This window comes from Bubalus kerabau, chromosome 4 (assembly GCF_029407905.1).
Source record: "Bubalus kerabau isolate K-KA32 ecotype Philippines breed swamp buffalo chromosome 4, PCC_UOA_SB_1v2, whole genome shotgun sequence".
NCBI lineage: Eukaryota > Metazoa > Chordata > Mammalia > Artiodactyla > Bovidae > Bubalus > Bubalus kerabau.
Genome location: NC_073627.1, coordinates 52,431,290 through 52,443,951, shown reverse-complemented (window position 1 = coordinate 52,443,951; position 12,662 = coordinate 52,431,290). Strand labels below are relative to the sequence as shown.

The 12,662-nt window shown below is 37.9% G+C and overlaps 1 protein-coding gene across 1 annotated transcript in view; it reads right to left on the bottom strand.

The window, feature by feature from the left end:
• BCAS3 (BCAS3 microtubule associated cell migration factor) overlaps positions 1–12,662 on the bottom strand; it is a 589,753-nt gene that overhangs the window by 344,853 nt on the left and 232,238 nt on the right. Inside the window, exon 18 of the mRNA XM_055579668.1 lies at positions 1,737–1,887. Within this exon, the coding sequence (XP_055435643.1) occupies positions 1,737–1,887 (151 nt within the window). The remainder of the gene's footprint in view (positions 1–1,736; positions 1,888–12,662) is intronic.

The window sequence follows — 12,662 nt, the reverse complement described above, 5'->3', positions numbered from 1 at the left end:
CCTTAAACTTATATTAATTTCAAAGAACACAATTAAAATTCCTATCACTTAATTCATTAATAATTATTAAATTATCTAGGATACAAGGAACATAATACACATGCTCTAAGAAATCTAGGAACTGTAATCAAGTTTTTAAAAAGAAAAGGAAACATAAAAGTTATCTAAGTTCATACAGTATGGTAGCTTAGGAAGAGACTAGATGATAAATAGTTTCTACCCATCTAAGGACACACAGAAAGAATAGCAAGAGAGAGAGTAAAAAACGTGTGATGGAGTTTATCTTTTTATCAAGGGAAGTTTCAAATATATGCAAAAGTAAACTCACTTTCTAAGTGTGTATTAGTCACTCAGTCATAACCAACTCTATGAGTCCCAACGGACCAACTCTATGAGACCCCCTATAGCCCACCAGGCTTCTCTGTCCATGGAATTCTCCAGGCAAGAATACTGGAGTGGGTAGCCATTCCCTTCTCCAGGGGATCTTCCTAACCCAGGGATCAAACTTGGGTCTCCTGTACTGCAGGTGGATTCTTTACCATCTGAGCCACCAGGGAAGCCCCCAGAAAACTCATTTTCTAATCCTCCCCACAAATAGTTTGAATTAAATTCTAACATCACACAATTTCAGGCACAGAACTTTAGTCACTATCTTAGAAATAAAATTAAAATCATGAGGAACAATTTTGAGTGTTCTTTCACTTATATTCAGGAAAGATAGACCAAAAAAGGTACAATTATATACTGACGTCTGTGAATGAAAAAATACTAAGATTATGATTCAAGATTTAGTCCCATTTTTATTTGATTCTATATCCCAGAAATGTATCATTATCCAAAGAAAAAAGCCAGCTATCTGTAAATTTAAGTTCGTAACACCTTTACTATTCGTAGTCACTCTTATTTATTTTAAATTAAGAAACTAAAAGAGGAAAGGGAAGTAAAAATTCTACTTAAGCTACTACTGAAGGGTTAAAAAGCGGAAATCAAGTTTTAAAAATATAGCCAAATGATTTGTATCACAAGATGTCAGATTTTGGAGCTAGGTTTTCTGTTTCCCAGCTTCTTTTTTTTCCCCCCTTAATACACCACAAACTCAATTTCTACATTCAAAATAGGATCACTTTATAGGAAAACACCACTCCACTAGTCAGAGGGTCAATTTCGGTGTCACAGTGAAATCTGGAGCTCAAAGGCCTGGTCCCTGAGAATGAGTATTTCTTCTTACAAAAGTATCTCATGTCAGCACTTTACCACCTAGCACAACAATAATGACAGATTATTATATGTAAGTGGTACCTCAATATAGATGCCTTTTCAAAGTATCAGAAGCATGGTTGTCAATTTAAGTTCTCTCTCCTTAGTCAAAATTTGGGGGCCATTATAAATCCAAATCATGTCCACAAAATCAAGAAAATGAAACTGTACTACTTTCGGACAAAGCCACAAGGCAGGAACTACAAGACTGAGTAGATGGATCTGGTTTTCATTAGCCAATACGAGTTCTCACAACTTGTCACTGCTTTGTTTTTCTCTATGCATGTGTGTGCACATGCTTGTGCATGAACGTGTCTGCGCACATTCTATACTTTGTACTTAATCAGCTGACATTAAGCCTCATGTGGGCTGGGAATGAAGAACATAATCAAAACCACCCAAGGAAAAAGTATGCTTTATTTTTATGTATTTAATCCTCTAAAATAGCTATTTAAAAAGTCTCAAGCCTGAGGCCTTACCCTGTTCGTTTGGTGATGGTACCAAGTGTCATTGGCTGCTTGATTTGGGCGAGAGGCATCAACACCATCAGGCTGGGAAGAGGAGAGAGTCGAGGGTTGCCAGGGTTGTTGTTGGCAAAATTATTGTAGGAGTCTTGGCTGTTGAGCTTCCCTATAAAGAGAAAATAGAAAAGAAAAGCATCACCAAGAGGAGATTCCTTCTCTGACAGGATTTGCACTGGCTCCACTAATCTTTTAAGAAAATTATCAAAGGCAGACATGATTCTAAAAGAATCAAGACTCTATGGAAGGGGGGGTGGGGGTGGGGGAAGGACTCTGGTAATACCAAACATGACTTGACTATGAACAGAGACTATAGTCTTTGAGGATGGAGGCTTGGAGGATACAGAATTGGATAGATGTTAAATGGTTATACAAATAATTGGTATAAAACTGAATTTTGTGGTGTTACAAAGAAATATAAGATAGTAAGAGAAAAAAAAAATGAAAAGGTCTAAATTAGTCTAAAGGAAGCATGGAACGTTTCCTTAAACAAGCTAGGGAGTCAGAGGGGAAGAATATTCCAGCCATGGCAACCTATAAAGCCTCCAGAGGGCAGAAGAAACATGAGACATAAGGATGTATATCCACAGAGAATACCATGAGAGACACAGGATGAAACTGACCAAAATCAACAGGCAAAAACATTGCCTGCCTCCCAAAATGTACCACTACCCACCATAAAATTAAAAATCATGAATCAACCCTTTATTTTATGACCACATTAATATAAAAAAAAAAAAAAAATAAGAACTATGGCTCACTAACAACCAGGAAAAACAAACTGAAATAAAATCTGATCTGCATAAAGAGAAATTACTCTCATCTCACCAATAAGCAAAATTCCTCTTAGGTACTTACCTTTTCTCCCATTCCATGGCTCTGCATTTTCCAGAATGTTCTATAAATGAAGTATGTACTACACTGAATCTTACCTCTTTCACTTACCATTAAGCATCTGAGATTCAATCACTCTACATTTTCCTACAGGTATCAATTCCTTCCTTTTTATTCCCGAATATAATCTCATTGTATGGAAGTACTACAGTTTGTTTATCCAGTCATTGGCAAAAGGACATTTGTTTCCAGCTTTGGTTATTACAAATAAAGCTGCCATAAACATTTCTGCACAAGTTTTTGTATGAATGTAAGCTTTATTACATTCAAAGGAGAAAAGGAAAGATATACCCATTTGAATGCAGAGTTCCAAAGAATAGCAAGGAGAGATAAGAAAGCCTTCCTCAGCGATCAGTGCACAAAGAAATAGAGGAAAACAACAGAATGGGAAAGACTAGAGATCTCTTCAACAAAATAAGAGATACCAAGGGAACATTTCATGCAAAGATGGACACATTAAAGAACAGAAATGGTATGGACCTAACAGAAGCAGAAGATATTAAGAAGAGGTGGCAAGAATACACACAAGAACTGTACAAAGAAGATCTTCACGACCCAGATAATCACCTAGAGCCAGACATCCCGGAATGTGAAGTCAAGTGGGCCTTAGGAGGCAGCACTAAGAACAAAGCTAGTGGAGGTGATGGAATTCCAGCTATTTCAAATCCTGAAAGATGATGGTGTGAAAGTGCTGCACTCAATATGCCAGCAAATTTGGAAAACTCAGCAGTGGCCACAGGAATGGAAAAGGTCAGTTTTCATTTCAATCCCAAAGAAAGGCAATGCCAAAGAATGCTCAAACTACCGCACAATTGCACTCATCTCACACGCTAGTAAAGTAATGCTCAAAATTCTCCAAGCCAGGCTTCAACAATACGTGAACTGTGAACTTCCAGATGTTCAAGCTGGTTTTAAAAAAGGCAGAGCAAACAGAGATCAAACTGACAACATCTGCTAGATCATCGAAGAAGCAAAAGAGTTTCAGAAAAACATCTATTTCTGCTTTATTGACTACGCCAAAGCCTTTGACTGTGTGCATCACAATAAACTGTGGAAAATTCTGAAAGAGATGGGAATACCAGATCACCTGACCTGCCTCTTGAGAAACCTATGTGCAGATCAGGAAGCAATAGTTAGACCTGGACATGGAACAACAGACTGGTTCCAAATAGGAAAAGGAGTACATCGAGGCTGTATATTGTCACCTTACTTATTTAACTTACATGCACAGTACATCATGAGAAACACTGGGCTGGATGAAGCACAAGCTGGAATCAAGATTGCTGGGAGAAATATCAATAACCTCAGATATGCGGATTGACACCACCCTTATGGCAGAAAGTGAAGAAGAACTAAAGAGCCTCTTGACAAAAGTAAAAGAGGAGAGTGAAAAAGTTGGCTTAAAGCTCAACGTTCAGAAAACAAAGACCATGGCATCCGGTCTCATCACTTCATGGCAAATAGATGGAGAAACAGCGGAAACAGTGGCAGACTTTATTTTAGGGGGCTCCAAAATCACTGCAGATAGTGGCTGCAGCCATGAAATAAAAAGACGCTTGGTCCTTGGAAGAAAAGTTATGTCCAATCTAGACAGCATATTAAAAAGCAGAGACATTACTCTACCAACAAAGGTCCATCTAGTCAAGGCTCTGGTTTTTCCAGTAGTCACGGATGGATGTGATAGCTGGACTATAAAGAAAGCTAAGCACTGAAGAACTGATGCTTTTGAACTGTGGTGTTGGAGAAGGCTCTTGAGAGTCCCTTGGACTGCAAGGCGATCAAACAAGTCAATACTAAAGGAAATCAGTCCTGAACATTCATTGCAAGGACTGATGTTGAAGCTGAAACTCCAATCCTTTGGCCACCTGATGCAAAGAGCAGACTCGTTTGAAAAGACCCTGATGCTGGGAAAGACTGAAGGTGAGAGGGGAAGGGGACGACAGAGAATGAGATGACTGGATGCCATCAGTGACTCAATGGACAGGAGCCTGAGTAAACTCCAGCAGTTGGTGATGGATAGGGAGGCCTGGCGTGCTGCAGTCCATGGGGTTGCAAAGAGTAGGAGATGACTGAACTGAAGTTTTTTAAAATATATATCTAGGAATGGAGTTGCTGATCCTAGTACATGAATGTTTACATGGAGATAATAATTTTATGTTTAAGATTATGAGAAAATGCAAAACACTTTGACAAAGGAGATGATCCATTCACATTCCCACCAGCAAAATGTGACACTTTCAGTTCTTCTGTATCCACAGTAGAATTTGGTGTTGTCACTCATTTTGATTTCAGCTATTCTGGTCAAATATGCAGCTGCTGCTGCTAAGTTGCTTCAGTCGTGTCCGACTCTGTGTGACCCCATAGTTGACAGTCCACCAGGCTCCTCTGTCCCTGGGATTCTCCAGGCAAGAATACTGGAGTGGGTTGCCATTTCCTTCTCCAATGCATAAAAGTGAAAAGTGAAAGTGAAGGCGCTCAGTCGTGTCTAACTCTTCAAGACCCCATGGACTGCAGCCTACCAGGCTCCTCCGTCCATGGGATTTTCCAGGCAAGAGTACTGGAGTGGGGTGCCACTGCCTTCTCCAGGCCAAATATGGGTGTTGGCCAAATATGGGCTGAACAAGTTGCTGTTGTTGTGGTTCATGAACTTATCTGCCATCCATTTATTTTCCTTGGTAAAATACCTATGTAAAGCTTTTGCCAATTTAAAAAACTGGGTTAATATTTTTGCTGAAATATAATTCACACACCAGAAGATTGATCCTTTTGAAGTATACAGTTCTATGGTATTTGGTATATTCTACAGAATGATACTAGGATCGCTATCTAATTTCAGAACATTTTCATCACCCAAAAAAGAAAGTCCATACCCTTAGCAGTCACTCTTCTTTTTCCCTACCCATCAGCTTTTGATACAGGAATCTGTCCAGTTTCTGCATATTTGTCTATTCTGGATAATTCATATAAATGGAACCATACAATGTGGCCTTTTGTGAGTGCTTTTTTCAATTATGTTTTCAATGTTTATCCATGTTGTACCATGTATCAACAGTTCATTCCTTTTAATGGCTGAATAATATTGCACTGTATGGATATACCACACTTATACCAGCTGATGAATATTTGGGTTGTTTTAACAGGCTACTATGAATAATGCTTCTATGAACATTAGTACATAGGTATTTATGTGGACTTGGGCTTCCAATTTTCTAGCGTTCATACGACTAGGAGTGGAACAGTTAGGTCTATATTTAACCTTTTGAGGAACTGATAAACTGTGGCTACACCAGTGTATGAGGGCCCCAAATTTTCCACATCCTCAACACCACTTGTTATGGTCTATCATTTTTATTTTATCCATCCTAGTGGGTGTGAAGAGGTATCTCATTGTAGTTTTGATGTGCGTTTTTTAAATATCTTTTTCATGTGCATTTTAGTTAATTTATATACCTTCTTGGAGAAATGTCTATTCAAAACATTTGCCCAAAATTGAGTTGTCTTTTTATTGTTCAGTCATAAATAAGAGTTAAGCATATGCTCAGAATGTAAATCCCTTAGCAAAAACATGGTTTATAAATATTTTCTCCCCTTCCTATGTCATCTTTTCACTTTCTTCATGGTATGCTTTGAAACATCCAAGTTTTTAACTTTGATGAAGTCTAATTTATCTATATTTTCCTTAGTTGCTTATGCTTTTGTTTTCATACCAAAAAAAACACTGCCCAGTCCAAATATACAAAGATTTATAACTATGTTTTCTGCAAAGAGTTTTATATTTTTAGCTCTAGCATTTAGGTCTCTAATTTTGAATTAATTTTTATAAATCATGTGAGGTAGGAGTTCAACTTCACTTCTTTTGAATGCTGAATATCCACTTGTTTCAGCATCACTTATTGAAAAGATATTCTTTCCCAACCCAGAGGATTATCCTGGCACCCCTGCTGAAAATCAAATGACTATAAAAATGTAAGAAATTATTTATGGATCTTATTCTCAAATTTTAAAAGTTCTTTATATATTCTGGATATAAACCTTTTATTAGATATGATTTTCAAGTATTTTCTTACCCTGTTCTGACCTGTCTTTTTGTTCTCTTACAGATCTTTTAACAAGCGGAATTTTTTTTTAAAATAAATTCCACTTCATGAATTTGTTTTGTACATTCTTATTATAAAAATTCAATCTAAAAACATTTTAATTTTTATATTTTACTCTTACAAAAATATAATGAGACTTCCCTGGAGGCTCAGTGGAAAGAATCTGCCTGCCAATGCAGGACACACAGGTTCGATCCCTGATCTGGGAAGATCACACATACCACAGAGCAATTAAGCCCCGTGTGTCACAACTATTGATCATGCACTCTGGAGCCCACAGGGCACAATTACTGAAGCCCGCGAAGAAAAGAAGAAGAAGAGGAGAAGCCACTGCAGTGAGAAACCCACGCACTGCAACCAGAGAGTAGCCCCCACTTGCCACAACTAGAGAAAAGCCCGTGCAGCAACAAAGACCGACCACAGCCAAAAATAAACAACTTAAAGAAATACATATATTTCTTTATGATTCATAGTATTTATATGATATAGTTAACTTTATTGTAAGGTAGAAAATACAATTTTTTAAAACAGAATAATGAAATGAAACAAAGGAAAGGAAATGAAACAAAATCTCTGAAGTTTAACTGACATTTACTACAACCTTACAAACATGCATTTCGATTTTTTTTGTTTGTTTCTTTAACCAGCGTCCTCAAAATAGTACCGGCAATGTCCATTACTTCAATACTGAGATACTTTAAGTCTGAGGCAAGGCGGGATCCACAATCTCTCATTTTTCCATTCAACTGATATCCTGGCCTAAAGACAAACTGAGCTAAATTTTGTTGAGCTGATATGTTATACCAATTTGTTCTGCTATCTGAAAATAAAAATAAAATATACTTAGTCACCGATAAGAGATGAGAATATCAGAAGGGAACATACTATACTGCAGAGCAGAAGCACCCATTTGGGCGTTTATTATTTCTATATTATTTGGTGTCACCACCTTGTAAGCCTACTGCTACAAAATTCAAATAAGCTACAAATCTCCCGGAGAGAAGAGTATGCAATGTAAAGGCAGACGTCAGGGTAACACTGGCAACGTCCTCTTCGGATACAAGCCACATGGAATTAGAAAATTTAGATCCATATGTTTGTTTTTCTGATTTCTGTAATGCTTTGAAATTCTGCCATATCGGGATGGTTTCTAAAATAGCCATTACATAAATCCTCGCCTAAATACAGACACACAGAACCCACTGATGATAATACTTTAACTTTCAAAACTCCAAAAACCCTTGTTCCAAGAAACCTTTTCCCAAGAAAGAATAAGGATTGTGAAGTATCTCTGTCACAGCAAATAACTGTTTTCACAGGGACTTAAGATAGGAAAAAGTAAAATCAGGTTGAGTTGTTTTTGATTCTAAGACAGTCAGTGGTCTGTTACAAATTTTTGATGGATCATCATATCCAGCAAAACTTTCTGCTTCTACCTATATTTTGTCCTTATCTGCAAAAATGCCAGCTCACATTTTGATAGAGATTGCACTCTGTTGATCAGTATAGGAAGTATTGCTATCTTAAGCATATTAAGTCTTTCAAGCCAAGACCATGGGATATCTTCTCACTTATGTAAGTATCCTTTAATTTCTTTGAATACTGTTTGGAGCTGAAATAAGGCCACAACATGAAATATGTCACAAGCTAATGAAATTCAAGGCCTATGTTTAACACACACATTTCACAACAACAGTCAAATATTTGTTGAGTGCCTCAGCCGAAGATCATACACTGTGAGGACTGCATTCTTTGCTGTTGCAAAGCTTACAGTCTAATATGCATGAAACAGGAATAATTAAGTGCTAATTGCCTAGTACTAAAGATAAGTACACATGGGATCAATTATTTGGGGAAGATATCAGGGAGCAGATGGGACATGACTTAGGCTTTGAATGATGGATAAAATATGGGTAAGAGCAGGACAGAAGAAATATTCTGAGGATAAAGGATAACATGAAGAGCAGAGATTGTAAAGTGATGCCACAGATGTGAGCAAGAGTACGAAATCTCTTAACTAGAGAAAGAATTATAATGGAAAGAATGGGAAGAAAATATATTTCAGTTTTAGAAGAAATATTTCAATTGAGGTGGAAGTACCTAAATTTCGGCACCTAAATTCTTCAGCAAGGGAACAGCACAGATTTTGAGAACACTGAACTTAAGAGATACAATGAGAGGTCTAGAAAGTGAAGCTTTTCACTGAGAAGCTGCAAATCTTGTGGTTTAGTTAGTTTAGTTAGGTTGACTTAAAATCCTTCACTGCCCCACCAGCTTAAAAACAACCTCAAGGTACATCACACCTGTCCTTCTTCTCAGTTTTCTGGGACACCTGAGTATTTATGAGCTTTTATTCTTGGTGTCTGTATTCATGATGGAGCCTCTGAAACCCAGTGATCTGAAAGAGTAAAGTAAGCTGGGTAGATTTTATGTTCATAAGAATAGGGTAGTGTCTGACTTATGTTTTATTATGTGGCAAGTAAGTTATTTAAAATGGCTTTAATGAAAGAAAAAATGTGTTAAACAACACCAAGGTTCAGAAAGGCAAACTCAGAGAGAAAGCTGCTAACTCTGGTAATCTTCTGTTGAAGACTACCTTTTCAAAGAGCTTCCCTTGTGGCTCAGTCGGTAAAGAATCCGCCTGCAATGCAGGAGACCTGGGTTTGATTCCTGGGTTGGGAAGATTCCCTGGAGGAGGGCATGGAACCCACTCTGCTATTTGTGCCTGGAGAATCCCCACGGACAGAGGAGCCTGGCAGGCCACAGTTCATGAAGTCGCAAAGTTGGACATGACTGAGTGACTAAGCACAGCATGGCAATCTTCAATAGGGTAGCTTCACTAAAGAGGCAAAAAATCAGATTTGTTGTTGTTGCTGGAAAGGGATAAGCAATGGGTATACTAACAGGAAATGATCACGGTAATGGATACAGAACACAGACTTAAGGACTTGGAGGCTAAAAAGACATTAACAACATGAGATAATGCACCAGGCAAAGGACTCATTCAACATTCATTCTTTCAGTTCACACTTTTGGAGCCTTATTGGTATGAGGCCCTGTTCTACGCCTGGCTTAACAAATCCCAGGACTCCTAAAATTCATAACATAATAAGATAGAAAGACTTTAAAGAATTTAAAGGGAGCAAGCATGCTATGAGAGACATCCTCAAAATGTCTCAGGAAAAAAAGGAAGGAGATATTTTTATTATTGTTGTTTTAAATGGAAAATATTCAAATTTTGAGTACAGAGGCAAGAATTTGTATCTTCCCATCTTTAATTTCCAACTAGAAAATAATGGATGAGAGATGTGTGAATAATTAATTCAGGAACTAGTAAAATGAGGGAACTCACATAGACAAGAAATCTCATCATCTCACATGTAATGATTTATACATTAAAATATACCAAATTTTAAAATGAAAGTCCATATTGAATCAAATACACAAAAATAGTATAATGATCCTTTCTTCCCCTTTCAATTGCTCAAAGTCTTTATTTAAAGATGATTCTATCACCTCCCTGTATCATGGATTTTCTTGGAAAATGCAGCTAGAATCTAACAAACTTCCAGATTTATCCTCCACAAAAACTGAAGACTCCTCCAGAGTAGTATCAGCATCTTACTAATTGTTGACATCTCAACAGATGTTTGCTGAATGAAGGAAGGAAATACATTTTTTCTCATATCCAGGAAGTACAGGAAAACACAACCCTATGATCTATAGAAAAAAAAAATTAATTTTGGAGGGGACCCAAAGCACTTCAGAAGATAGCGAGGGGCTGGAATCTATCGCTTTCACTACTCGCTTTAGCCTCAGGTTGACTCAACCAGGAGCATAGGTTTGGTAACTTTAAGAATAGATCTTCAGTCACTCCCTTACGGTTACATCAAGCCACGATTTTTCATTAAGCCTGAGGCTTCTTACTATAATGAGATTCAGCAGAAGAAACTCATAGTATCCTAAACCTTGGACGTGGCTTAAGTGTGTCCCTCCAGCCTATGCTTCAGCTTTCCTTTGGACGGAGAGGCAGAGCAGTGCCCCTTTCTTTATTTCACCTTCTAAGCACACATACGATAGTAACCTTAAAATTCAAAGTGTCTGAGGTCAGTGAAGAGTCACTATGTCAATTCTAAATGTCACCTTCACCAACCATTCTCTACTATACTTTACTATATAAGTATAATGAAAACAGTAGAGGTTGTTTAATGGCAGCTTTAGTAGTGGGCTTCATAAAACTTTAAAATACATGTAATATTTCACACACCATTCTACTTACAAACCCCAGCTGGGATAAGACCTGTAAGTGACAAATGCCATGAGAGTGGATATTCTCACAGTATTTCTGGCACATCCCAAACAGAGGAAGTCCCAAAAATCTCATGAGAAAATAAGCTCTTCTAAAACTCTCATCCCAGTTTTTTGGGCTTACTCTATATAGATAAACTTCCATAAGCCTTCAGGCTTTCGGGTCTTTAACCAAATCCACCAGAGCTTTGATCCTTTAGAGGTTTACCAGTCCCCAAGATAGACGGCGTTCTCTTGGGGGAGAAAAAAAAATCCCAAGCTCCAATAAAATGGTTTTCTCAAAGCAGGAATTCTACTTGCGAACAGAAAATCATCTAAAAATCAGAGTGTTCAAAACATCCTTTGATGTTTAAAGCAATGATATTCTGTTTTCAGTTGTTTATTTGTTAATGGTTATTATTGTTTTTAACATTACAAAGTCCTAAGCCAGAACAGTTCACTTTGGGGTTTAACTACTGACTTTCTGTATTTCCTTGTACCAGTTGGCGTTTTTGAAAAAGGAATTATGAAAACAACCTTGTGGGCTCTTTTCTTCCTTCCGTTCTGCCTTCTGGATGAAGAATACCTGCAAGTGCTTTGGGAAAGGACTCTCAGGCTCCTCACGAGTACACAGCACCACTGTCCGTGTGTGAGGTGGACAGGGTGTGATCTCTGTTTACTAAAAAATGCTGCTAACTTCAAAACGCCACCTTATCATGTGTGCGTGGTCCCAAAGTATGTTTTCCCACACACTCTACACTGTAAAATCACAGAGGGGAAATGGATGAAGTTGAGGATAAAAGTAAAGACAGAAAATAACAATGGTCTTTGTTGCTGCGCTGGAGCGGCAGCCTGTCAGGTCAGCCTCGCAGAGGTATATTCCCAAACCAGTCATCATTAACGGACTCACTTCCACAGGAAAAAAAAAAAAAAAGACAGAGTCTGAAAACTCCGGACAAAAGAAATCCCTGCAGACAAAGTAAAAACAAATTAAAAGACCCATTATAAAACACAGATGCTACAAGGAAAATAAACTTTCCAAGATTTACTGGGCTTTGACAAACTTGAACGTTTGTGGAAAAGACATCAGCAACAACTCCCAGGTATGTGGCTGCGAAGCTAGCCTCCTTTCTGTTTTATCTTTACCGTCCTCCACAAGCTGCCAGGCTGGTATTCTCAGCTTCTGAACGCAGCGATGTGAGGACATGTGGATGTGGCAAACTGCCAGGCACGAGAGTCTCTAAAGCAGCAAGAGCTGAAATTACTGACCATCTCAGATTATGCTCGATATTAAAGTTAATACCAGTGTATCTGTGTGTACACATGTATTTCTTCTTAAATGCAAGCCAGAAGAGGAAAAATAAGACATAGATGCAATTACAGGCTTCCTTCCCATCCTTTAAAAAAGTTTCCCTACCCTACCATGCTGTGAACGACGAGAAGTTAAAATAACATTATGCAATCAGGGGGTCAGAGCTGTAGATGAGAAAGTACCTTAAAACAGTATCACATCAGTGAGAAAGAGAAAACTTCTTGTTTCAAGTTTCTAGAGGCACAAGCTACAGATTATTGCTAATGAGGGTCCGAGGAAGATTCTAGGAACAGA